This window comes from Phocoena sinus, chromosome 14 (assembly GCF_008692025.1).
Source record: "Phocoena sinus isolate mPhoSin1 chromosome 14, mPhoSin1.pri, whole genome shotgun sequence".
In the NCBI taxonomy this organism is placed as follows: domain Eukaryota; kingdom Metazoa; phylum Chordata; class Mammalia; order Artiodactyla; family Phocoenidae; genus Phocoena; species Phocoena sinus.
In genome coordinates this window covers 89,330,413-89,356,754 of record NC_045776.1, presented here as the reverse complement: position 1 = coordinate 89,356,754, position 26,342 = coordinate 89,330,413, and the positions used below count along the sequence as shown (strand labels likewise).

The following is a 26,342-nucleotide window of genomic DNA, read 5'->3' as shown; positions in this document are numbered from 1 at the left end:
GACCAGCCCAGGAGAAAATACCTCAGTTATTGAAAATGGGTGGTCCCCAACAAAACTGGGTCCCAGGCTTCCCTGGTGGCACAATGGTTAAGAATCCGCCTGCCAATGCAGGGGACACGGGTTCAAGCCCTGATCCAGGAAGATCCCACATGCCGTGGAGCAACTAAGCCCATGCGCCACAACTACTGAGCCTGTGCTCTAGAGCCCACTAGCCACAACTACTGAAGTCTGCACGCCTAGAGCCCGTGCTCCGCAACAAGAGAAGCCACTGCAATGAGAAGCCCATGCACCGCAAAGAAGACCCAACGCAGTCAAAAATAAATAAATAAATTTTAAAAAAAGAAAAAAAAGATCAACATGGACTTCCCTGGCGGTCCAGTGGTTAAGACTTTGACTTTCAGGAACTTCCGTGGTGGCACAGTGGTTAAGACTCCACACTCCCAATGCAGGGGGCCCGGGTTTGATCCCTGGTCAGGGAACTAGATCCCCCATGCCACAACTAAGGAGCTGGCAAGCTGCAACTAAGACCCGGCACAACAATGACGACAACAAAAACTTCGTCTTCCAGTGCAGGGGGTGTGGTTTTGATCCCTGGTCAGGTAGCTATGCCTCTCAGCCAAAAAACCAAAACATAAAACAGAAGCAATATTGTAACATATTCAATAAAGATTTTTAAAATGCTCCACTTCAAAGAAAAAATCTTAAGAAAAAAAAGAGAAAGAAAAGGATCAATAGACATTTCAGGAAATCCTGATAGGGTAACACAAGGATCAAACAGGGGAAAAACAAAAAGCAAAAAACCCTGAGAAAATAGAAACAGCATGCGAGACAGAAAAAAATTCACAAAATATATAATTAAGATCCCAAGAGATATTGTATCCATGAAATAAGGATGGGAGGCAATCAGGAAGGAATGTTTTAAGAATGAAAAAGCAGGGAGGGAGGGCTAATGTAAATGACCAACAGGAAAGCAGACCCCGCTGCTGAAAGGGTGGCATACAGTGCCTCTCAGCAGGTCAGGGCAAGTCCTGGTCTAGAGGGGCCCGTGTCCTATGGGGCCAGGTAGCCAAGCAGTAGTACTGTGATATATGTTACCACAATTTTTTAAACGTTTTAAAAAATCTGAAGGCAGCCCTCTGATCACCCATTTCTTTCAAAGCAACAGCAATTATTCTGAGAAATTAAAATCACCACTGAAAAAACTATGTTATAGTTTATTGTGATCCTAATTCAATCCAAGGTGAGAGGTGAAATCATCTCTACTGTATTTTAAGTTTCTTAGGGGAGCACCACCTGAAGACAGGGACCACCTTTTTAAAAACGGATTCTGACGTTCAGAGATTTCTGTTTCTCCATCCATCATTTTAGGGTCATCTTGAATCACATGATCTAGAGGCAGGCTGGGTTGTTCCTGCTTTCTCACCCGCACCCTCCTCCCCCCACGTCATCAGTGTGTCTGAGGACCTCTCCCGGTCATCTTCACTTCCGCAGAGAGGCCAAGTAGGTGTGCCAGAACAGAGCCGCCAAGTCGGCACAGAGCACCTGGAACTGCCGGAGAGAACACGGGCTGCAGTAAGAGCAGGGCCCTGGGCACGCTCATCAGGCACCCACCCCCCAGGACAGAGCTGTCGCGGGTCAGTCCATGCACCCACTGCCGTACCTGCTGAGCCTTTACTGCGTACAAGGCACTGTGCTAGGGGCCCAGCAGAGAGGGGTGAGGACAGTCCCTGCCTGATGGTGTTTACAGGACAGCAGGGAAAATACTCCTTCACTGAGCACTTCGGCTCCTGGCTCAGCCTCTCACCCCAGGACCAGCCATGCAGGTGGCCTCACCCGGCTCCTCCCTGACAACCCCATGACCTGCTCTTCACCCTAACCCATCCTATGCCATTACCCTGCTTCTATGATCTGACAGGCATACTCCCACCCGAAATCACCTGTAGTCAATTACTGGGTCTCCCAGGCACATAAGCTCCATGAAAGTAGCAGTCTGGTCTATCTCATTAGTCACTGTAGCCCCAGAGTCTAGAGCAGCAGGGCATACAGCAGGTGCTCAATACATATGTGTTGAATAAACTCCCTGCCCCTTAAGCACGCGCCGGCAACCACCTTTTAGGAAGGTCTCTAAGCCCAGGCTTGCAGCACTGTCCCTACACGAGTCAGAAGGACTCCATTCTCCAGCCTCTCTACTTTCCCTGCCATAGACCCTTCCACGTCCTCAGCCGGTCTGTCTTCTCATGTCTTTACTTCATCTTCTATATGCCTTAGAACCACAGTGCATAGCCCTGGTTTCCTTCCCTTGTTCCTCAGATGCACTCCCTGGAAAAACCTAGATCCTCCTGCCTTCTCACCTGCCTCAGGCCCCAGGCCCCTGCACATAAGAGTCTTCAGCCTCTCCTGGTTCCCATCTCCAATCAGCTTCCTCTCCTATCCTCCCCAGCACCAAGGTGACCACTTCTTTACTCCCCTCAAAATACCCATCCCCCCAAGCCTCCCCACCCCTCCCCGTCCCAGAGAGCTCGAAGCCCCTCTCTGGCCACAAGGTGTGGCCGGGGTCCCCAGTGAACAGTGACCTCCTCTCTCTGCTGTGCTCACAGGGGAGGTGAGCCTTCCACCTGAAGTGCCTCTCTGCTTACGCTGCAGTCCCACGCCCACCACCTGGGGTGCCACCTGCATGCAGCGTGGCCACTCTTCTCCTAGCTGCAAAACCTTCTCCTCCCCGGCCCACTGCTAACTGCCATTTTCCCCTCCGCTTCCCAAAAGTCCGAGAGACTTTTTTAGACTTGTAGTTTATCTTCTACCTTCCCACCCACTCATCAGTTCTCAGCCATCTGGCTTCAGCTCCATCGAGCCACTGAAGCTGCTCTTGGGAAGGCCATTTTTAAAGCCAATGGAAACGTTCCGATTTTTATTTTGATTTAACTTCCTGCAGCATCAGCTATTGCTGTCCATCGCTGCCTCTGGTTTTCTGCTACCCCTTGGGGTGTGTGTGTGTGTGTGTGTGTGTGTGTGTGTTGTGTGTGTTGTGTGTGTGTGTGTGTGTGTGTGTGATTACCAAGCCCGTCCCCTCCCTCTTCCCACCCTTGCAAGGTACCTCTTTCCCAAGGGGGCTCTTGCCCCAGGTCTCTTTCTCTCCTCTCCCTAAAGCAGGATGGAAATCAGCCTGTATGAGCTAGTTTCAGGTAGGTTACTTAAATGGTGTGCAGAAAAGGGTTAACACAGCAGGCCTGAGGCCTGGGAATCCCTGGAAAGGCCTGTTTGAGAGGCTGGTGATCGGCTGGTGTCTGGGAACTTGGATTTCATGTGGGGTTCCTGCCTTTCTTCCCGGGGTGTAGGGAACTCTGGTGCAGGGGGCGGTGCCCATGTGCCCAGCCCCCATTAAACCCTGGGCAGAAACGCCACGTGCCTGTGTTTTGTGGGTGGGTGAGGGCTTGCTCTGTGTGGTCCTCAGGGTAGGGAGGGATTCCCAGGATCCAGCTGTACATCCTGGCTGCGTGGCCCTCATAAACTTAGGCTGTGAGCCCGTCCACCCGGCAGTGGTCTTGGGACCCAGACACAGATGGGCTGTACTGGGTGTGGAGGCAGTGGACACTGGCAGGGCCTTCAGCAAACCGGAGGGCGGCCTCACCGCAGCCTGCCTGCGGCCTGCGGTCCCGCTTGCAGAGGTTCCCCACCCAGACGCTCCGACCCTCAGCTCAGAGCCCCTTGCCCCGCCCCGGTGTGGCCCTGACATCCCTGCAGGTGAGGCTGCCCTCCCGCAGCTTTGTGGGCGCGGGCTGCAATCCAGCCCTAGAAAGCCGAGCGCTGCTCGGGACGAAAGGGCGCAGCGTGGACGCCGCTTGGGAGGCCCCTCCTTCTATGTCACTTTGCCTGCCAGAATCCAGACCGGTAACGATTCTGGGCGAAGAGGAAAGCCCCAGAAGGAATCTGGAACTTGGGGTGACCCTGAGGCTCGAGAAAAAGAAGGCTGGCGGGGGTGGGCTTTGGGGGAGCTCGAAGCCCCTCTCTGGCCCCGCGGTGCCGGGCTGGCCTTACTTGCAAAGGGACTTAGTTGACGTTAATAAACTGCACTGGAGTCCAGAGTCGCCAGTTCATCTGCAGTGCCGGCCAGAATCCTCTCTTCATCTTCGCAGTGAAGGCGGCCGCGTCCTTCCCCTGGAGAGTGGGGAACGCAGGGGGAAACGCAGACCGTGAGCAATACCGGGGCCCCAAAGCCTGACACAGTGATTTCTTTAAAACTGCAGTTTGTTCCGTTCATATGGACACAGCACACACGTGTGCTTGAGCAGCGGTGCAGCAAGGAGCTAACAATCCAGCAGGAAAATCATCAGGACAGCGCTCACACTGCACGCCCTTCGCCCATGACCCCTGAGAGCCGAGCTGACGATGTGATTCACACTGCTGGTCTGGGCACCAGAACTGCTCTGCTGATGGCTCAGCTGTCAATTCTTTCCAAAATAATCTCCAAAGCTGATGCATTTCTAATCCAAAGTTGTCAGGAGCTTTTTAAATTGATTCTAATTGTCATCTGGAAGGATAAATGCATAAGAATAGCCATCTTGAAAAAGAATAAGAAAGGAAGGCTTACCTTACTAGAAATTTTTTAAAATGCTGTAAAATTATGGCAATTAAAAAGTCTAGCAGCAACAGCCCAAAACAAACCAAATCATGGAAATGTGGAAATGAACAGAATCCAGCAAAAGAACAAAGAGCCCAGATAATGGCCTGTACACATGGGAATGAGAATATGATAAAGTTAACATTTTCCTATACTGGGGACTGTTCAATAAATGGTAACGAGACAGTTTGCTATCTAAGTGGAAAAAACTAAGACTGAAGTATATCTCTCACTATATTAAAAACAAACACATAATACTAGAGGAAAGTATAGGAGAATATTTCTATTATCTTTTGGCCTATCAAAATGTACAAAAAAAATCACAAGAGTTGAAGAAGAAAATATAGGAGAATATTTCCATTATTTTCCTTTAAGGAAGCCTACAAAGGAAAAGAATGACAGATTTGAATGCATGAATTTTTTAAACTCCTGTATGGAGAAAGCCACCATAACACCTTTTATTTATATAACTTATGCAAACAATTTAACTTTATATGAAGTTAAAAGACAAACACCTGGGACTTCCCTGGTGGCGCAGTGGTTAAGAATCCGCCTGCCAATGCAGGGGACACGGGTTCGAGCCCTGGCCCGGGAAGATCCCACATGCTGCGGAGCAACTAAGCCTGTGCACCACAGCTGCTGAGCCTGCGCTCTAGAGCACGCGAGCCACAACTACTGAAGCCTGCATGCCTAGAGCCCGTGCTCCGCAACAAGAGAAGCCACCGCAATGAGAAGCCCGCGCACCGCAGCGAAGAGGAGCCCCGCTCGCCGCAACTAGAGAAAGCCTGCGCGCAGCAATGAAGACCCAATGCAGCCAAAAGTAAATAAATTAATTAAAATAAAAAAAGTGTAGGGAAACAAACTTCACACAGAGGGAAAAGCCACAAGGGTTAGGAGCTCTCAAGAGTCACAAAACCTGTGTCTGAATCCCGACTCACGGACTCGTTACACGACCTCAGGCCAGTGTTTACCCTGCAAATAACTGAAGGCCTCAGCTTCCTCAACTGTCAGGTGGGGTTGATGTGAGGCTCAAAGACCTGAAGCACTGGATGCAGAGCTTGGAACAAGGCAGGTGCTCAATAAATGTCTGCTGATGCTATTATTCTGCACCACTGCAGGGAGGACAGAAAACGACAGCCTTTTTTGGACAACAATTCTAGGAATTAACCAAGCAGGAATCCTTACACAAAAGGGACAGGCATACGGTGGGTGGAACGGTCTGCAGTCTGTAACACAACGTCTGCATCACATTTGCCATATACGTAGAGGCAAATGTTTTTGTTCTTTAATGGAAATATACTCCCTTCCTATTTGGAAGGAAAAAAAAGGGAGAAACTGCTGTGGTACCCTCACTCCTAATATGGGCACCCTCTACTTTCTCCTACCTCTGATTTCCCAAGGACTTCCCAAATATTTCTTTTTACTATCAGGGATTTATTAGCAATCACAGTGAAGTTTAAACATCTTTTCTACTGCCCACCAGGGTCACTTTAGACAGCATGGGTGTTCTCCTTACTAATAAGAACTTGAGGTGAGGTTTCAAAATAAAACCCAAGTGAGAAGCATTCACCTGCTGTGACTGGTTGAACGAATTACTTTCAGGGCAGAACGTGACACGTCTCGGGCACGGAGGTGGAGAGGGGATGGTGAGGGAGCCAGTTAGTGGAGTGAGGTTGGGCAAACACACCTCCCAGGTCTTCCGTTGTGATGTTAAGTCTACGCTGGTAAGTTGCCTCTTCAGAGCACTTGTGATGTCCAGACCCTGAGTGACCACAGGCTTCTGCAAGGCCACTAGGGGGCTGGAACTTCTGTGCCATGGATCTCTCTGGCAGTCTGGTGAAGCCCATGGACCCACTTCTCAGAATCATGTTTTGTAATGTATAAAATAAAATATGTGGGACTACAAAGAAACCAATTATACTGAAGTACAGCTATCAAAATATTCAGAAAAAATTTTATGACAGACCAGCATATATGCTTCTTTACTAACACATTCAATGCTGACACTTGCCAGCAGGTGTAAGGAGTGGTAAGCATCACTGATACTCTGGGCTATAACTGCGACAATGGACACGTGACAGCCCACTCTCTGGGACGGCCACCGCAGGCCAACAGATGCTGCTAACACGACTGTGCTTTGCTTCTGACGTTCACAGAGGACAACGTGAAACTTAAGTTTGAGTGTAAAGTTCACAGACCCTCTGAATTCCAACCACAGCAACCCTGTGCCAAAGAAGAGCTGGCCTGCATGAGTGCTATGGCAGAGACCAACCTCCAGGGAGTTCACGATGAGGAAGAACGATGACAGGAAGGCGGGCGCGAAGAGGAGGTGGCCCGGCAGCAGCCTCGCAACGCCTGCCGAGGGGGCCTCGGGAGGGATCCAGTCCCCACGAAGAGGTGGAAGGAGTGACCCAGCGGCCCTGTGAAAAAGAACCTGAGGCCCGCGGTGGGGCTGAGCTGGACACACTCATCCTGGGGCCAGCCTCACCCCCAGACCCTAAACCCTGAGTCTCTCAGCACTGACCACACAGGTCTGTGTGGCCCTTCTAGAAAATACGCTTTCTATGACTCCTCTCCAAGCATTCTTTTTTGCCTCTGACAGACCAGGCTCGTTCCTGACCCCAGCTGTCACGTGGCTGGCTCTTTCTCAACATGCTGGCTTGGAGAGTTCCTTCCGACTGTCCTGAATAATGAACCCACCACCATCCCAGCCACTCTCTACTCCAGGCCCTCTTTCATTTTCTTCAGAGCACTGATCACTGGCTGTCATGGTCTCATTTGCTTAGTTATATAGTGCCCTCTCTTCACCCCTAGAAGGTAAACGCCACAAGACAGGATCGTGTCTGTCTGTCCACTGCTGTGTCTGCAGTGCCTAGAACAGGGCCTGGCTCAGAGAAGGTGCTCGGTAAATAATGGGAGCATCCCTGGTGTCAGAACTTGTCATCAGTCGCTCTTGGATCATTATCAGGGCTGAAACCTGGTGCTGTGCGCTGGCTTGTCTGTATCAGGATTATTCATTGCAAAGAGCACAGAGTACTCAGGAGAGAACTGAACCCAGCCACCACGTCTACAGGGAAAACAGACCGGAGGCTCCATAGAATCCAGAATCAAAAGATGGGCAAGGGCCCAGGGGCCTCCCAGCTCGACAGTGAAAAGTCTTTAAACAAGCAGTTCTCCCCTGTCTTTCCCTACCCTTTCACAGAATGTTAAGCGGCCCAGGGCAGGGCTTCTCAGGAGGAAGAGAATGGAAGTCTTGAGGATGGGAAATTGTGATTGGATGACCTCCCAGGTGATTCTGATACACTCCCCCTCTCTGGGGGGATTAGGACTTTAAATATGTTATGGAAAAAGCTGAGATAACTCGAGTTAGTATGCTTACAAAATGTTATTTGTGAATTCTGAACTGAAAAAAAATCACTCTTGTTGCAAAAGACTTCCAAATAATCCATCTATACAAACACTATTGTTGGCCAGAGAACTCAGGGTGGATTTAATAGGTAAAACTTCTGAATCTCTGTGCTTCTGCAATTCAAAAAGTGGTTCAGAAATGACAATTTTCAGGATACGTACGTATTTCTTTTCTGGATGTTTATGCTATGAAAATAACAACAGAAACTAACTGGCCATATTCGAGTCTGTTTTCCTCTTTCAGGGTCTTTGGGTCTTGAAGTCTGATTTTAGGTTCAGGTGACCTATCTGCTCTCAGGTTTCTCAGCCCAATTACAATGGCCACCCTCACCCATGCAATTCAAAACAAAAACCAAATGAAACTATAAAATAAGTGAAGCTAATGTTATCCACCATTCTGACTTTCTCCCATGATGACTTCGATGCTTCTTAAAAAACTGTTTTTCTGAGGTAGATAATTCCGGGTCTTGATATCCTAGCTTTGTCGCACTTAGCCTGCTACTGGGTAAACCAGCCCCTTTATGGAACTCACCCGTAAATGGCATATCTGAGAGGCCCTCTGACATCTAGCTTTTGAGAGCAGTTTCCTTTTTCCTGATTCTTCTCAATCAACTGGGCCAGGAAGTTCCCAAGTGCTGACAAAATGCCACCTGTGGACAGAGAGGTATTCAGAAAACGTGCAGGAGGGCATCTGTTCTTGCACGTAATTAGCATGGCGGTTCTAAGAACATGCTGGGGATGGGTAGAGATGAACCCTTATCAGAGCAGCCGAAATGTGAGGTCCCTACATGAAAAGGTGGATACACACACAGGAGCACAGTAAGATTTCCATCTGGTGGGTGGTATCAGTGTCATATCCTGATTGTCATGTTATCCTATAATTTTGCAAAAGGTTACCATGTGTGGTTATAAAAGGGCAACAGGAGGGATCCTTATGATGAAACTTTTCTGTATTTTGACTATGGTGGTGGATACACAAACCTATACATGTGATAAAACTGCATGGAATTAAACACACACTCACTCATGGGCGAGTACAAGAAAAGCTGGGGGAATCTGAATATGACCTATGGGCTGTATCCATGCCAGTGTCCTTGTTGGGATACTGTACTACAGTTTTACAGAATGTTGCCAATGAGGAAAACTGGGAAAAGTATACAAGGGATCTCCCTGTATTATTTCTTACAACTGTATGTGAATCTACAATTGTCACAATAAAATTTTCAAATAAAAAGGTGGAGACAGGCCCAGTTGCTCAAAGGCTTGGTCTATAGCTGCGTTCTGAGAAGCTCTCTAAGCTATAAAATCCAAAATTCTTAGAAGGGACAGTAAGGAGCCTCTTGATCTGGTCCTTGGCTACTTCTTTCTCATCGTCCCCCTTGCTCACTGTTCATGTTCTCCAGGGACACAGACCCACCTTCCACTCCACCATTACTAGCTAGCTCCTCCCTCAGGACCTTTGCATCCGCTGTTTAAATGTCACCTCCTCAGATAAAAACTACCCTGACCACTTTATCTGCGTTACACATTTATCTGCTTTTTGTCTAGTTCTTTACTAGAATACAAGCTCCGTCAGGGTAGGAACTTACTTATCTTAATCACCGCTAATGCTCCTCACACAGGAAGCAGCTGTGCACAAGTATGCACGGCTAAATTAATAAAAGGGGACAAACTTATAAAGTCGACTAATTGAAAGTAATGAAGGGGGGATGTCTCACAAAAAGCTCAGTACTCCAAATCAAAGGGCCGACCTAACCGAGCACGAGCACCGAGAGCGCTGTGTCGGCTTTCTCCCACATGCAAAGCTGCCAAAGAAAACAAGCCTTAACACCTCCCACCCCGTCCAGGCTTCCCGCGTACTTCCTAAAGGCATTCACCTCAACCCATTCTAGTTCATTCTAGTGCTCAAAACAAGAGCAGGTACTAACAAGCCAGAAGGTAGCAGCGGACGCCACGCAGGCTGGCGGGTGACAGACTTCTCCCCCGGGCCCCATTCACCCCGGACGGCCATCACCTCCGGGGCAGAGGGGCTGGAGGCCCCGAGGTCTGCAGGGTCCTTCAGCTCGTGCACTCCTTTAGTCTGGTCCCTGGGTCCACATTTTAGGGTGTCTAAGAGTTACGGTTCGGAACCGAATATACGGTACGGCACGTGCTGAGCTTTCTGGTTGATTTAAGGCCTCTGGAGGGTCATTTTGACGCACCAGATTTTGCCTTTCACGCTCAAACCCCCACGTTGGATGCACCTATGGGGCTGCGTCACCGGGCCGTCCGAGCTCCGGGCCGCCCCTCGCCCAGGCCCGTCCCTTCCGCCGCCGCTCCGCGCCGACCTGGTGGTCGCCTTGGTGAGCACCGGGTAGAGCCGCAGGAGGCGCAGGTACTGGGCGAGCGCCCGCCGCGGGAATGCCCCGAGGTCGGCCTCGGCCGTCAGCCTCGACGCCGCCGGCGCCATCGTCTTCCCGGCGCAGCGCGGGCCGGGGACACCGACCCCGCTGGGTTCCGGGTGCGGCGCAAGGGGCTGGGACGGCCAGACATTTCCCGCCCCGCCGCGAGCCGCAGTGCCTCCCGGGACACACCCCTCAGTGCGCCGCGTGAGCCTCCGCGCACTTTTCCGGGAGTCCCTAACGGGCCACCTCCGCCTCGGGCGCCGGCGGCGATTGGAGCTCGGCGGGGCGGGGCGCATCGAGCCTTCTGATTGGGCGATGGGTGCTTCCGGTCTCTCGCGAGAGTTGGTGGGAGCGCGCCAAATTTTTACGGGGAAGCTGCGGCGGAGGAGTTGGCGGCAGCTCGAAGCTATGGTTCTGAGGAACAGCGGGCGGCGGCGCGCAGAGCCGGGCTTGGACGGCGAGGCCAGCCGGTGAGGGGGGGCCCGGCCTCCCGGGCGGGGGGCGGGCGGCGCGGGAGCGCCCCCTCCTCAGCGCGCGGGGCTTCCGCGAGCAGCGGCGAGAGTGCCTGGGGCGCTCCCCACGGCCGCCCGACGTGGGCTCCGGGTTGAGAGTCGGGCGTCTCTCCTCCGCCGCCCCTCGTCTCGGTGGTGCCACCTTGTCGGCGCCGTGTCCGAGGCCCTCGGCGAGCGGCCTGGCGGCGGCTCAGCGGGGACTGTGCGTCTCTGGGACGGGGCCGTGGGGAGGGACGCGCCGGAGCGGGGCTCGTGCGGGGCTGCGCTGCGGGTGCGTTCTCCTCGGGGGAGAAGCCTGGGGCCACGCCAGGAGCGCGCCGAGGCGGTGTAGCCTAACCTCGGGTCGGCGCCCAAGCTCTGGGCGCGCGCTGTGGTCGGCGCGTTGTGTGCTCGAGTCGCGGCGGTGGAGGCGCGCAGCGTCGGCCTCCCGGTCCCGCCCGCTGCCTGGCGGGGGCCCGGCGGCCCTGAGCGCGGTGAGGCGCCGCTGCCGAATAGGAAGAGCCGCTGTGGACTTTGGGCGCAGCGCTCGGACAGTGTCGGTCCTGTCGTAAGCGGTCAGTAACGGTGGTTGTCTTTGTTACGGTTGCCTCCGTCGTTCGGGTTTTGTACTATCACGGGGTTAAAAGTGAGTTATGCGGCTCCTGAGAAAAGTTTTGAGAGGCGGTGTGGTCCAAGTGAGCAGTTTTCGAGTCCACTTAATCCAACACTTGATGCCAAGATAGAACCCAGGGTATTTGGAGGAACGTATTACTAGTACGGAGCGCCGCACGCCCGGGAGCAGTTCTCCGTAAGTAGCACTTCAGTCTTGACTGGGTAAAGATCTGGGCCTCAGACTGAAGTTACCTGTGTTCTCTAGCAGGGCCTGGAATACAGTTTTTCTGCGGTTTTGATTGAAGGTGGATCCAGAGATTTTAAAGCCATACCGTGCGGTGGTGTGTTGGTTTCCCACTGCTGCTGTCACAGACGACCACTTAGTGGCTTACACTGTACCGGTGTATTCTCAGGTCAGAAGTTCTAAAACTCAAGATGGGGCAGGGCTTCTTTCGTTCTGAAGGCTTGAGGGGAGAATCTGTTCTCTTGCCCTTTGTAGCTCGTAGAGGCTTCTTTCTCCACCTTCAAAAGCAGCACTGTCGGGCTTCCCTGGTGGCGCAGTGGTTGAGCGTCTGCCTGCCAATGCAGGGGACGCAGGTTCGTGCCCCGGTCCGGGAAGATCCCACATGCCGCGTAGCGGCTGGGCCCGTGAGCCATGGCCGCTGAGCCTGTGCGTCTGGAGCCTGTGCCCCGCAATGGGAGAGGCCACAGCAGTGAGAGGCCCGCGTACCGCAAAAAAAAAAAAAAAAAAAAAAAAAAAAGCAGCACTGTCAGATCTCCAGTCTCTCGCTCTGATTTCTGGCTCCCTCGCGTAAGGACCCTTTATGATTGCAGTGGGCCCACCCAGGTGATCCCCATCTCAAAGTCCTGAACGTAATCACACCTGCAGACTCCCTTTTGTCATGTAGGATAACACAGGTTTCTTGCATTAGGACATAGACGTCTGGGGGGGGAGGGTTGTCAAGTATCCTGCCTACAACAGGTGGCTGTAATCTTTTGTGAAAAATAAGGATCCTAATGTTGAAATAGGTCATTCTGTTCTTCAAGTGGAGGTGATAGACCCAAGGACTACCTTCAGGCAAAGGAGTTTTTCTTAAGCACCTCTCTGACCACTTTTGTTTATAAGTTAATAACTAGTGAAATGTGTTACAGTAACTAAAGACATGAATTCTGCACAGGCTTAGTTCAGATCTTTTTTTTTTTATTTTTAATCTGGTCTCTATTTTGTATATTTAGCTTTCTTAGACTGCTTCCTTTCTTGGACTGCACATACATATTTTTCTCTGCTCACTGGTTTATAAAGTAGCTCATTTATTTACATTAAGATAAAAAGGCAGGACTTCCCTGGTGGTGCAATGGTTAAGAATCCGCCTGCCAACGCAGGGGACACGGGTTCGAGCCCTGATCCGGGAAGATCCCACATGTCGCGGAACAACTGAGCCTGTGCACCACAACTACTGAGCCTGTGCTCTAGAGCCCGTGAGCCACGCCTACTGAGCCCTCGTGCCACAACTACTGAAGACCGCGCAGCTAGAGCCCATGCTCCACACAAGAGAAGCCACCGCAATGAGAAGCCCTTGCTTGCCGCAACTAGAGAAAGCAATGAAGCCCCAATGCAACCAAAAATAAATAAAAAAAAAGACAAAAAGGCAAGGGCTATCGATTCTTAGCTGTACATTTTTGAGGAGTGCAGAATATAGTTGGCTTAGCTAATAAATAGGCCTTCTGCCAAAAATATATAGGGTCCAGAATCTCAGAACTGCAGTTTAAAGAAGAGACTAGCCTTTTTTTTTGGGCCGCGTTGGGTCTTTGTTGCTGCACGTGGGCTTTTCTAGTTTCAGAGAGTGGGGGCTACTCTTCGTTGCAGTGCGCAGGCTTCTCATTGCGGTGGCTTCTTTTGTTGCGGAGCACGGGCTTTAGGCATGCGGGCTTCAGTAGTTGTGGCACGACGGCTCAGTAGTTGTGGTGCACAGGCTTAATTGCTCCACGGCACGTGGGATCTTCCCGGACGAGGGCTTGAACCGGTGTCCCCTGCATTAGCAGGCCGATTCTTAACCACTGCTCCACCAGGGAAGCCCTAGCATTTGTGTTTTAAGTTGGAATGCTAATAAAATAATTGTTCTGTTTTGAAGATAGATAAGCCATAATTACTCTGGTCGATCTAGATGGGATCACACCTGTGGAGTTAAAGATTGTGAACAATTTGGGATCATCCCAACCTCTGGAATCAACAGTTTTGGATAGTTCTGTTGGTGGAAAGTCTTCGTCAAGTACTTAATTTAAGGTTTATGATCAAATCTGTATGAAGAGTTATTTACAAAATCCTAACCAGAGAAAGGCTTGGGAAGTTTGAAGCAGATGTACTGAGCTGAGAAGTGATTTCCCTTCTCAGTTGAGATAGTTCCTCTCACACAGAACAATATTATATCCCCACCTTTATCCATATGTGGTTCTACTGACATCTAGAGTCAGGCGTCCCAGAAGATACATCGTGTTTTTAAGGTACACTTTATTCTGCCACAACAGGTGAGTTTCTGTAACCCCAGTTTGCTCATAGGTAGTTGGTAAACAGGAGAATATCAGTAAAATGTGGAGATTATATTGGTTCATTTGCAATTTTCTCTAGGCAAGGGGGTTGGAATCCGCAGTAGGGAAGGAAAGAGCTCTTGGCTGGAGTGTTGCACAGACATGTGCACTGTTGGCTCTGTTTGAAGAAAATTTCATCTGAGCGCCTGCACCAGGGCCTCCCTCCCATCTCAGGTGGCAGGCTACACTTTTCTCCTGTGCTCAGCAGTTTTAAATGTTGTGCATTTAAAACAAACAGCTCTGTAAAAACGTGGTTAATGACTTTGCTGTGTAGAAATTAAAGCTACCTTTCAATGTTTATAAACCAGGTAAAAGAGAAAACGGCCTAGCCTGGGTCACTGCTGTCTCTATACACTCAGGCACTACAGACCTCCTTGTTGCGCTTTGCTAGTGTGAAATGCGCTTTCCCAGATGTGCTGCAGCCACCTCAGTGTGTGTAGGAGTACTGTGCTTTATTACATGTGCCTTGCACAGGGCAGTACCTGAAAAGTGTTCAGTCAATATTTTTCCAACTCAAATTACACGACTTGAAAACACAGATGAATTAGTTCATTCAGGTTATTTCAAATAACTCTGACATTACCGAATTTTACCTTGTAGATGACAAAAAACAGATATTCCCCTCTGTTTCTATTGATCTCTAGTAAATATCACACATACTATATCAAGCACCCACTCAGCTACAAAAAATCCTATCCTCACATCATGTGATTTAATCATCACTGCTCCCTTTTGGTAGGACTAGACTCCACTCCATTGGTCATTCATTTTTTCATACATAATACTGTGCTGCCAGCTTGGCATTTTTCAAAGCGCTTTTACGTTCATTGTCTCTAATGCTCGTGAAAATCCTGTGTGGTAGATACTGTTAATTGCATTTTCCAAGAAACAAACTAAATTTGGGAACTAACATTTAAAAAATAAATAAACAAAGAAACAACTTTTTATTTGAGATAGTGGTAGATTCTTATGCAGTTGTAAGAAATTACACAGAGATCCCTTAACCCGATTTCCCCCAGTGGCAACATCTGATGTAACTGGAGTGCAATATCACAACCAGAAAATTGCCATGATACAACAATGCATGTACACTTATTTATGTGTGTGCGTATTTAGTTTTGTGCACTTTGTGTATTCATGACCGCCACCACCACAATCAAGACGCAGAACAGTTCTGTCCCAAGGATCCCTCATGCTACCTTCTTATAGCCACAGCCGCCCCCCTTCCCGCATTCATGACAGCTGCTAATCTGTTCTCCACCTCTGTTATTTTAAGAATGCTATATAAGTGGAATAAAATATGCAATTTGGGGGAGTTGGCTTTTCACTCAGCATAATTCCCTTGAGACCCATCCAGGTTATTGCATGTATCAATAAGTTTGTTATCAATGAATTGTATTCCATGGGAAGGATATAACATGGGTTAAATATTCACCTGTTGAAGAATATCTGGGTTGTTTCGACTTTTTGTGTGTAATGAACAAAGCTGCAATGAACATTCACATGCAAGTCTTTTGTATGAGCACGACTTTTCTCTGGGATGAAAGCTCAGGATTGCAGTACTGGACTTTGTGCATTTTTAATATCCCATGAGGCAGCAGTGTCCAGCCAAGATTGTTGTTTTTATTAGTGTTCTGGTTACACAGGTAAACAAGTTTTGAGAGTTCTGCCACAGTTGTCTTTTTCCTGAGACCTGTTATCTTAATGAGCTGTTTTGCCAAATGTGAGGTTTTTCAGGGATGCTCCTACCATGTCATAAATGAAATTCTTACACTAAGCAGACTGAGGGCTGCGGGAGTAGATAGTGTCATGATCAGTGGAGACCGGATTTCTCTCCTTTCACTCAGGGACGATGGCCCCTCTACCTCTGTCTCGGCACTCAAGCGCCTGGAGCGCAGTCAGTGGACAGATAAGATGGATCTGCGGTTTGGTTTTGAGAGACTCAAGGAGCCTGGTGAGAAGACAGGCTGGCTTATCAACATGCACCCTGTAAGCACCTGTGCTTTTCCTCCATCTTCCTCCTTCCATTCAGGAGGGTGGCTGCACCCCTTGTGGCATAGCCCTTGTCTGAAGAGTAGGTGACCCCTAGCGGGAACCTGTTGTCTAGGCAATACAGGTAGAGATGGGATTGTTTGTAGCTCTCCTGCTTTCCTCTCTAACTTCTTTGGGTCATAAAGAGGCCACTGGGAAGACTGAGGTAAGGGGCATCCCTGTTACCCATAAGAATAAAGCTTTCAAAGATGAGGGGGGAACAGAGAAATTCCCATTTGGAGGCTGTTATGACGCGGTTCTTGTGAATGGGGCCAGTAGTGTTTATGTAAAAGGGTAGAGAAAGATTTTGTTTTTAAAGTGCTCAGTTTCCCAGAGAAGGAGGAAAAGGCTCTTGTGCTGTGTAGAGGATAACTTTGTGCCCGTGTTGACTGCTTCTCTTGTAGACGGAGATTTTAGATGAAGATAAACGCTTAGTTAGTGCAGTGGATTACTACTTTATTCAAGATGATGGGAGCAGATTTAAGGTAAGCCCTTGACTCCAAGAAGCTAACAACCACTCAGTAATGAGGCATAGCTGGGCTCAAAATGGCAAGTGTCCTTTTAGCTCTGCAACTGTGAGGAGAGGGATTGGGAGGCTTGTGGTGTGCAGCTTCCTGAAGCCCTTTAGGGACATGGGCCCCTTGGAGCCACATTAGTCACCACTTAAGATGTCCTAAGAGAAGCTAGCTCAGAAAGACTGAAAGATGAGCAGCAGTGTGTCTCTTAGACTCTTGCCCCTGTGACATGTGCATGTCCTAATTTTCTATTGCACTGTCTCTCTTAAGATATGTCAAGGTCAAGGATGCATTGGATCTAGGCTAGGCTATATCACGGGTATAACAGCAAACAGCCTGTCTTCATTTTTCTTCCTTTTTTCTTTCTCATCACCCCCCTGAATGGGTGTGACTCTTGCAGGTGGCCTTGCCCTATAAGCCATATTTCTACATTGCAACCAGAAAGGTAAGTCTGTGGTTCATGGCATCAGGTCAAACGACCTGTGCCTCGTTTTGTGGGGGGATTTAAAACTGGAAATAAAGAGTCTTCAAGAGAAATGAGCAAGGAAGGAAATAGATTTTACTAATGGGAAGTCCTTTCATTCTGATCCTGATTTAGGGTTGTGAGCGAGAAGTTTCGTCTTTTCTCTCTAAGAAGTTTCAGGGTAAAATTGCTAAAGTAGAGACTGTTCCTAAAGAGGATCTGGACTTGGTGAGTATCACCCAGCCCTTTCAGGGTAAATGAGGCCGGGTCCACCGTGCCCATGGGGTGAGATGGGAAGAGGACAAGTTCCACACCTGTGGGACAGTATAGATGATGGGCTTTGGTGACTGTCCCTGTAATCCTCTTAGAGAACTCTAGTGGCATAGTTGGTGCCACATGCAGAGCTGAACAAGGTGCTTTGGAGTTGCCAACTCTTCAAATCATTTATTTACCTTTAAATCGTGTTGCCTTATTTCCTCTCCCCAATGTAGTATTTTTTTCTCTTTGAACTCATGAGCACCATCTCTTCACTCTGTAGCCAAATCACTTGGTTGGTTTGAAACGAAATTACATTAAGCTGTCCTTCAACACCGTGGAGGACCTTGTCAAAGTGAGGAAGGAGATCTCCCCTGCTGTGAAGAAAAACCGGGAACAGGGCCACACCAGTGATGCCTATACGGCTATGCTCACCAGGTAAGCTTCATTCACATAAGCAGAGCAGCCAGTCAGTCCACAAGGACTGTTTCCCATTTTTCTTACGTTTACAAGATGGGTAGGAGGTGGGAAAACTCAGCAATAAAATTACCTTAATGATTGGCTCCATTCAATGTGGAAACAGTTTTGAGCAATTAGGTAGACTTTCTTTCTTTTTTTTTTTTTTTTTGCGGTACGTGGGCCTCTCACTGTTGTGGCCTCCCGTTGCAGAGCACAGGCTCCGGATGCGCAGGCTCAGCGGCCATGGCTCACGGGCCCAGCCGCTCCGCGGCATGTGGGATCCTCCCGGACCAGGGCACGAACCCGTGTCCCCTGCATCGGCAGGCGGACTCTTAACCACTGTGCCACCAGGGAAGCCCTGGTAGACTTTCTTATATGTTCCCTTTGTGTTAAATAAATGGTGGATTCCCAGGCTGTATTTTAGCTGTCCTTCTTTTCTAACATAGAGGGTAGATTTGTGTCTCCAAATTTAGTTGCTGTAACAGTAGACGTTTTAGATTTCTAATCCCACCATCTTAACACGGTCTGTTTTCATGGTTTTTAGTAAGTGTTAAGATGTCTGCAACTTTTATTAAATACCTATATTTACATAGCACATCTCCAGAGATCCCTGGGTATTATACAGAGAAATTAAGTATAGGACAACAAACACTGTTCATTAAATATTTAGACAGCAAAAGTAATAAGAAACAGGGTAAGAGATTAAGAAGAAATCTTGGCTAATTAAAAGTTATGATGACTTCCACATACAGATGGCCAACAGGTGCATGAAAAGATACTCAACATCTCTATTAGGGAAATGCAAATCAAAACTACAGTGAGGTACCACCTCACACCAGTCAGAATGGCCATCATTAAAAAGTCTACAGGGCTTCCCTGGTGGCGCAGTGGTTGAGAGTCTGCCTGCCGATGCAGGGGACACGGGTTCGTGCCCTGGTCTGGGAAGATCCCACATGCCGCGGAGCGGCTGGGCCCGTGAGCCGTGGCCGCTGAGCCTGCGCGTCCGGAGCCTGTGCTCCGCAACGGAAGAGGCCACAACAGTGAGAGGCCTGCGTACCGCAAAAAAAAAAAAAAAAAAAAAACTACAAGTAACAAATGCTGGAGAGAGTGTGGAGAAAAGGGAACCCTCCTACACTGTTGGTAGGAATGTAAATTGGTGCAGTCATTATGGAGAACAGTATGGAGTTTCCTCAAAAAACTAAAAAAATAGAGTGCCATATGACCCAGCCATCCCATTCCTGGTCATATATCTGGACAAAACCATAATTCCAAAAGATACATGCACCCCTATGTTCATAGCTGCATTATTCACAATGGCCAAGACATGGAAACAACCTAAATGTCCATCGACAGATGAATGGATAAAGAAGATGTGGTACATATATACAGTGGAATATTACTCAGCCATAAAAAAGAATAGAATAATGCCATTTGCAGCAGCATGGATGGACTTAGAGATTATCATACTAAGTGAAGTAAGTCAGAAAGGGAAAGAAAATACTGTATGTCACTTATAATGTGGAATCTAAAATATGACACAAATGAACTTATCTACGAAACAAAAACAGACTCACGGACATACAGAACAGACTTGTGGTTGCCAAGGTGGAGGGGGAGGGATGGATTGGGAGTTTGGGGTTAGCAGATGCAAACTATATATAGAATGGATAAGCAATAAGGCCTGCTGTATAGCATAGGGAACTATATTTAATACCCTGTGGTAAACAATAATGGAAAAGAATTTTTAAAAGAATGTTTATATATGTATGACTGAATCATTTTGCTGTACAGCAGAAATTAACACAGCATTGTAAATCAGCTCTACTTCAGTTTTTAAAAAAGGCACACAAAAAGTTAAGATGACTTCAGAAGAACTAATTGTATCCTCTGACAAAAGTAGATCAGTTTGGGACCCTGAACATTTCTGCACACTACCCCCCCACAGTGGCCCATTAATTACTTTTCAGAATATTGCAAGTTGTAACCAGAGACCGAGTCCCCAGAGGCCTGCCTTCTCTAAAACCCATTGCCTTTCTTTCCCCCCTTAATAGTCCATTCGGTATTTGGAAGCTTAGTGGGCTAATATTGGAGTGAATATTCTAGTGACAATGATTCCCTCTTCGATATGGTAATAATTATGATACAGAAATAGTCACTGTTTACCTGTCACTTCACCATGCCGAGAGCTTTGTGGCTAGTACCTCATGACGCTCTTGCAGGGTGGGCCTGTTACTGTCATCCTCGTTTTCTTGATGAAGAAATAAGCTTAGTGAGGGTGGGTCACATCTGTAGACATGCCTCCCAAGTAACAGTTTCCTTTCTTTGCTCTTTTAAATGGGGTGTAACTTACGTCCTATAAAATGAATGTCCTAAGTATACTGAATTTCCTTGTGACTGTGGCCTGCTGCTTGGTGGGGTGGGGTTCATCCAAGGTCATTCCTTACGAAGGGCCTGTCCTGATCATCTCAGCCACCTTGTAAAACTTTAGTGTTTTCATTGTATGGACACTGGTCTTCCCCCCTCCAGCCCCTAGCGGAGCATAGTTGAAAAAGCTGCTGTCTTTATTTTGCAGTGTTCTACAAGGGGGCAGTGTGATTACTGATGAAGAGGAAGCCTCTAAGAAGATTTCTGACCAATTGGACAACATTGTGGACATGCGAGAGTACGATGTGCCCTACCACATCCGCCTCTCCATTGACCTGAAGATCCATGTGGTGAGTGGGTTATTGCATGTGGGCAGTTCCTGATAGCCAGGAGGTGATACTGAAGGATAGATCCATAGAGTTGACTTCCTTGGACAGACGGAGAAGTCTTTAGTTAATGCACCACACATCCTGCAGGCTCACTGGTACAACGTCCAGTACCGAGGAAGTGCCTTTCCAGTGGAAATTGCCCGCCGCGATGATCTTGTTGAACGACCCGTAAGTACCACTTGCATTTCTTCCATCTTAAACTTTCCAGTTGTTTTTGGAGAGTGAATTCTGCGCTGAAAGGTGAATTTGATTCAAAGGTTTGTTTGCTTCTTTTTCCTCAGATACCTTCTTAAAAGAATTATGGGGTAGTTGTTTTTTTCATCAGTTTCTGACCTGACAGTGTAATTTGACTTTGCACACAGACATCATCACGTGACGTCAGTATTTGAGCTAGGCTGGATCGGAACATTTGAGGGAAAGCTCTGACTTCCATTTTGGGTGGTTAATAGTAAAGTGATATGTTGAAAAGTGGATTCATAACTGGTTTGGGGACAGCTCTGTGATCTTGGGAAAGTCTATACTCTGTTTTCTCACATCCAAAATGAAGTTGTCAGTTCTGTATCATCATCTCCTGTCAGGGTTGTCATAAAGGACAAAATGAGTGATGCATTTTAAAGAGCTTTGAGACTCAGGTGTTCTGTAATTCTAGACTTTTCCTGTGAACAGCTACTCTAGCATTTTCTCATACGTTTAAGTTTTCATATCCTCATGGTATTCTGGACATAGGTCATTCATCCTCAAGATGCCAGTCCCACTTCCTCCTGAACCTTTCCCCGCAGCAGCTTGACTCTTACTTTTAGTAACTGGCAGTAGAGGTGGAGGTGGTGGGTGTCAAGAGGACCACAGGGTCTCCAGAGCTCAGCTTGGTTTGTGGCCGACTTAATGCTACATTTTGTCCCTTCAGGACCCTGTGGTTTTAGCATTTGACATTGAGACGACCAAACTGCCCCTCAAGTTTCCCGATGCTGAGACTGATCAGATTATGATGATTTCCTACATGATTGATGGCCAGGTGAGTGGTGCCTTCTGGGAACAAGGACCATAGCTGGCCCTCAAACCAGAACAGTGTCCACCTTGGTTAGTACTTTTTTTGTGAATAATGAGTGAGTGGAGTCCAGAACCTGTTCTAACATCCAGCCACGCTCTGCCTTCCAGGCAAATCTGAGGATTAGGTAGAGTGTCTCTTCTTGGGAAAGCCAGGGCGCTTCAAGCTGCTGCAGACATTTTGTAGCGAGAGTCTCTGGGCTGCGTGTGAGAGGTGTGTCTTTGGCTTTGTGTCTCTGACTCATACTGACTGCTAATGAACTTCCCAGGGCTACCTCATCACCAACAGGGAGATCGTCTCAGAAGATATAGAAGATTTCGAGTTCACCCCCAAGCCAGAATATGAAGGGCCCTTCTATGTCTTCAATGCGCCTGACGAGGTAGAGGTGTCACTTGGGAAACTGCCTGATGTTTGGGGTAGAGTGGGAAGGGGAGGCAGGCCTGGTGACCCTCTTAGGCCTCGGCATTCCTCTAATCATAGCAGCAGCTGGACTCAGTCCCCAGTGGCTGGTCCTCATTCACCTGGAGGCCCTGTTGGGTTGGAAATAACAGGCTCACGTGAGGTTGCTGCTCCTCAGCTTTGGAGAGCTGCCTGGAAATCGCTTGAAGGAGAGTAAAAGCAACCCTCTGACTGCTAAGATTTGTTGAATTCAGGTTCATCTAATCCAAAGATGGTTCGAACACATCCGGGAGACCAAACCCAACATCATGGTCACCTATAATGGGGACTTTTTCGACTGGTGAGTCAGAACGTGGGGTGGGGGCGGGGGAGGAGCACTGCTGGGTGGCGCGGGCGGGCTCCGCACTGTGATTGAGAGGAGCTCACGTGAGGCGTCCCCTGGGGGCAGTCTTCCTGGTCTCTTAGGAATTAGAGACTCACTGCCCCACGTGCTTGTCCATCCTTTCGTCATTAGGCCGTTTGTGGAGGCCAGAGCAGCGGTCCATGGACTGAGCATGTACCAGGAGGTTGGGTTCCAGAAGGACAGCCAGGGGGAGTACAAAGCACCCCAGTGCATCCACATGGACTGTCTCAGGTAGGCCCCACAGCTCACCTGGCGGCTGGTCACAGTGTCTCATGAGGGCTTCCTGTGAGTGAGGTCCAAGGTTCCCTTCTCGCACACGCTGGTCCTGTCCACAAGAAGTAGCTCCCATCATCTGAGAGAACAGTGGCTTCCGGCTCTGCCCAGGTCCCGGGATGTATCTTTCATCATTTGTTCATCCTTCATTCAGTCAGCAAACACATGCTGAGCACTGGTCCTCAGGGTGTGGAAACCAGACCAGAAAGAAAGACCTGGTAGAGTGAGGCCCGGTGCCATGGGAGCTCGTGGAGGGGCCTTGGCTTCCCACACAAGGTTGGGATGTGGTAGTCAGGCTCGTGCATGGTGTCCAGGCAGGCTGGGGTGTCCAGGCTGAGGACAAGTGTGCAAGGTGGCCCAGAGTGCTGAGGGGCAAGGCTGGAGTAGAAGGAGGTCTCATGGGCTTTCTGTGCCTGGTGGGGAGGGGGTTTTATCTTGGTGGTCATGGGGAGCCATTGATGCATTTTCTCTTTAGCCCTGGTGTTACGGCGCGTGGATTGAAGGGGCAGGCCAGGTCATAAGGTGCACAGGAGTGAAGAGGGCTGGACTAGAGATATTTGAGAGCCGAGGACTTGGGGATCTATAGATTTGGGGACAGGTGCAGGAGGCATGGCGAACTCTGGTTCTCAGGGCTTGGGGTGGGCTTATGGGGGAATAGAACAGAGCTCGGGTTCCGAGTAGAAGCAGGCCTGGGAGCCCTACCCACGTGGAGGGCCTGGAGACTATGGGGCACTGTGATGTGGTTAAAAAAAAAAAAAAAAAAAGTGATAGTTGATAGATTCTCAAGAAGAGAAGTAAAAGAGAAGTGGGCACCCTCAGTGGAGGCAGCAGTGCCATGGAGGCCCCAGTGGGTCATTTCTGAGGGAGAGGATGGCCCACAGGGCAGAGAGGCCAAGGAAGGTGAGATTGGATGCTGCCAGTAAGAAGACGTGGGTCCTAGAGAGACAACGGTGTGTGTCATGGGGGAAGAGGTGGAGATGGGCGTGAAGTGGCCTGGAGTGTTTCTGTGCTAAACGGATGGTGCAAGAGGATTAAGAGAGTTTGACGACAGGGTGTGAGGGGCGGGGAGAGCAGGGCAGAGCCTGGCTGTAGAGGGGACAAGCTGTGGAGGGATCCAGAAGGCCAGAGGGCACAGGTTCCTGCCTGCCCACCTTTGCATTTCTCTGTGAGGCTGAGAGGAAGGCCGTGGGGCTGGAAGGACTGGCTCTGGCATCTCCTTGTTTGTGGGTTTGTCTGTGAAATTGACTGGATCAGGGTGAAAGCTTTTCACAAGGGGCCTGCACCACGTGACGCCTTGGAGATCTTTGGGTACCCATCAGGACCCTGCATCTTCCTGGGGTGTGTCCAGCTTTGCAGCCTCTCACAGGCTCCTGGGCTTTGTCTCAGAATCATCTCTGGCTTTTGCTCTTTCTCATTCCCAGGTGGGTGAAGAGGGACAGTTACCTTCCCGTGGGCAGCCACAACCTCAAAGCAGCTGCCAAAGCCAAGCTGGGCTATGACCCCGTGGAACTGGACCCCGAGGACATGTGCCGGATGGCCACTGAGCAGCCCCAGGCACGTGCCCTGCCTCACTGAGTTGCCCTTCGGCTGGCGGTGGTGGCCTGCTGGGCGCCTCATTGACCTTACTCTCTGATATTCTCTCCTTAGACGCTGGCCACCTACTCAGTGTCAGACGCAGTGGCCACATACTACCTGTACATGAAGTACGTCCACCCCTTTATATTCGCCCTGTGCACCATTATCCCCATGGAGCCCGATGAGGTCAGTGCCTCTCCTGGCCCGCTGCCTGCCAGGGGTGGTCCCAGGCAGCTGACGTGGACGCAGCCGTTGGATTTTGGTGTTTGGCTGAAAGCTTGGCGTTTCCCCCGTAGGTGCTGCGGAAGGGCTCCGGGACGCTGTGTGAGGCCTTGCTGATGGTACAGGCCTTCCACGCCAACATCGTCTTCCCCAACAAGCAGGAGCCAGAGTTCAGCAAGCTGACAGATGATGGCCACGTGCTGGATGCCGAGACCTACGTGGGTGGCCACGTGGAAGCCCTGGAGTCGGGCGTGTTCCGCAGCGATATCCCCTGCCGGTTCCGGATGGTGCGCCCCTCCTGAGGCTCCTAAAGCAGGGCCTCTTCCCGCCAGTGCTGTGGGCGGACCCAGGAAGGACCCAGCCCATAAGGGCTGAAATAAAGCCCTCGCCTCGTGGGCCCCTCGCCAGCCGTCCTTTGGCCTGCCCTTTAGGGTGCTGTAGGGCGAGCACTTGGCTCCTTCTGGAGCATTCTCTTTGTAGCGTCCCACCTGAGGCAGGTTACTTGGTGCGAGGGCATTTTCCTCTCTTACTCATGTCCTCTTTTGGTTGTTTGTGTTAGAATCCTGCTGCCTTTGACTTCCTGCTGCAGCGGGTGGAGAAGACCATGCGTCACGCCATCGAGGAAGAGGAGAAGGTGCCCATGGAGCAGGTCACCAACTTCCAAGAGGTGACGCACAGGGGGCTGGAGGGGGGACAGTCTGCTTACACGCCTCGCCTTGCACATTGGCTTCTTTCATCGGCATGTTTATTGTGCAGCTATTGTGTGGTGGCGCTTGGGCGCCGAGACAGAGGACACGGGGCCTGGTCTGGTCTAGTTAGGACAGGAGAGCATGGTGCTCGCAGTGAGTGACTCGATTTGGTGAGGTGGGAGAATTTCACAGAGATGGCGAAGGCTTTCGGGACAAAGTGGTGTGATGTGGGAGAGAGGAAGGCAAGTGAAGGGTTTCGTGCCACTTTACCTGAACTGTATTTTGTAGGCAATGAGGAGCCATTGGAGGATTTTAACCTTTTATTGTCAAGAGACTTTAAAAAATGATGGTAGGAGTTCCTACAAATTACAGGGCAGAATATAGTGACTGTAAAGTCCATCACATAATGGTTAGAAAATGCCATATGCAAAGCGTGTCACATGACTGGAGGCCCCAGGCACCTCCCACTTCGCTGTCCTGTTCCTTTGGATGCGGCACATCTTGGGTCTCTGTCAGGTCCTGCTCAACACTTTAACATCAGCTACTTTAGTACTTTGCAGTTCTTACCAGTTCTAGGATTGATTTCAAGAAACGCCTTATAACAGATTCACCAGGCAAAGTTCAAACAAGAACGTGTGCACATGCTCTGCAAACTATGAAGTACTGTGCAGCTCTTGTCAGCTGCAGCTATCATGTACTTTGGGAACGCTCTGTGAACCAACTTGAGAAGAAGAGAGTCTAGGCTGAATAACAAATAGGAGTTAAAGAACAACTTGAAAGGAACAAAGTTACTACTTTCTTTTTTGAGGGGTTGGTGTGGGGGTGGGCACAGCAGGCGGGATCTTAGTTCCCAGATGACCAGGGGTCAAACCCAGGCCTCTGGCAGTGAGAGCACTGGGTCCTAACCACTGGACCACCAGGGAGTTCCCAAAAGATACTACTTTCACGTCCAAGAACCAATGAAATGAGTGAGGAGTGAGGCTTAAGGTATGGTAACTGGAGGGACTCCAGACACCTTAGTGAATCTGGATGTGAACTCTTTCTAGGTGACAGGTAGTACGTCTTAGCTGTCTCCAAAGTCCCTGAAACTTCTCTATAGGGTGGCCCAGGGTCTTTACGGGAAGGGCAGCAGGTTCACCTTTTTGTTCCTGAGTGATCATC

General features: G+C 49.5%; 2 protein-coding genes across 4 annotated transcripts in view; one reads left to right on the top strand and one right to left on the bottom strand.

Moving 5' to 3' along the window:
* Positions 1–1,181: 1,181 nt before the first annotated feature.
* On the bottom strand, positions 1,182–10,635 carry PXMP2 (peroxisomal membrane protein 2). The gene is given in 6 exon segments (XM_032603358.1): positions 1,182–1,548; positions 4,036–4,155; positions 6,891–7,006; positions 7,009–7,052; positions 8,559–8,676; positions 10,274–10,635. Coding segments are annotated over 6 exon segments (669 nt in total). The 5' UTR covers positions 10,476–10,635; the 3' UTR covers positions 1,182–1,479.
* A 132-nt stretch (positions 10,636–10,767) lies between these two features.
* Positions 10,768–26,342, top strand: part of POLE (DNA polymerase epsilon, catalytic subunit) — a 56,120-nt gene continuing 40,545 nt past the window's right edge. For all 3 annotated transcript variants that reach the window (XM_032603134.1, XM_032603135.1, XM_032603136.1), the window contains exons 1-16: positions 10,768–10,880; positions 15,947–16,088; positions 16,535–16,615; positions 17,046–17,090; positions 17,244–17,336; positions 17,647–17,801; positions 20,395–20,536; positions 20,663–20,743; positions 21,480–21,587; positions 21,889–21,999; positions 22,274–22,359; positions 22,534–22,653; positions 24,117–24,249; positions 24,343–24,456; positions 24,567–24,779; positions 25,052–25,159. In XM_032603134.1, coding sequence (XP_032459025.1) covers positions 10,819–10,880; positions 15,947–16,088; positions 16,535–16,615; positions 17,046–17,090; positions 17,244–17,336; positions 17,647–17,801; positions 20,395–20,536; positions 20,663–20,743; positions 21,480–21,587; positions 21,889–21,999; positions 22,274–22,359; positions 22,534–22,653; positions 24,117–24,249; positions 24,343–24,456; positions 24,567–24,779; positions 25,052–25,159 — 1,794 coding nt within the window. In that variant the 5' untranslated portion in view covers positions 10,768–10,818. The remainder of the gene's footprint in view (positions 10,881–15,946; positions 16,089–16,534; positions 16,616–17,045; positions 17,091–17,243; positions 17,337–17,646; positions 17,802–20,394; positions 20,537–20,662; positions 20,744–21,479; positions 21,588–21,888; positions 22,000–22,273; positions 22,360–22,533; positions 22,654–24,116; positions 24,250–24,342; positions 24,457–24,566; positions 24,780–25,051; positions 25,160–26,342) is intronic.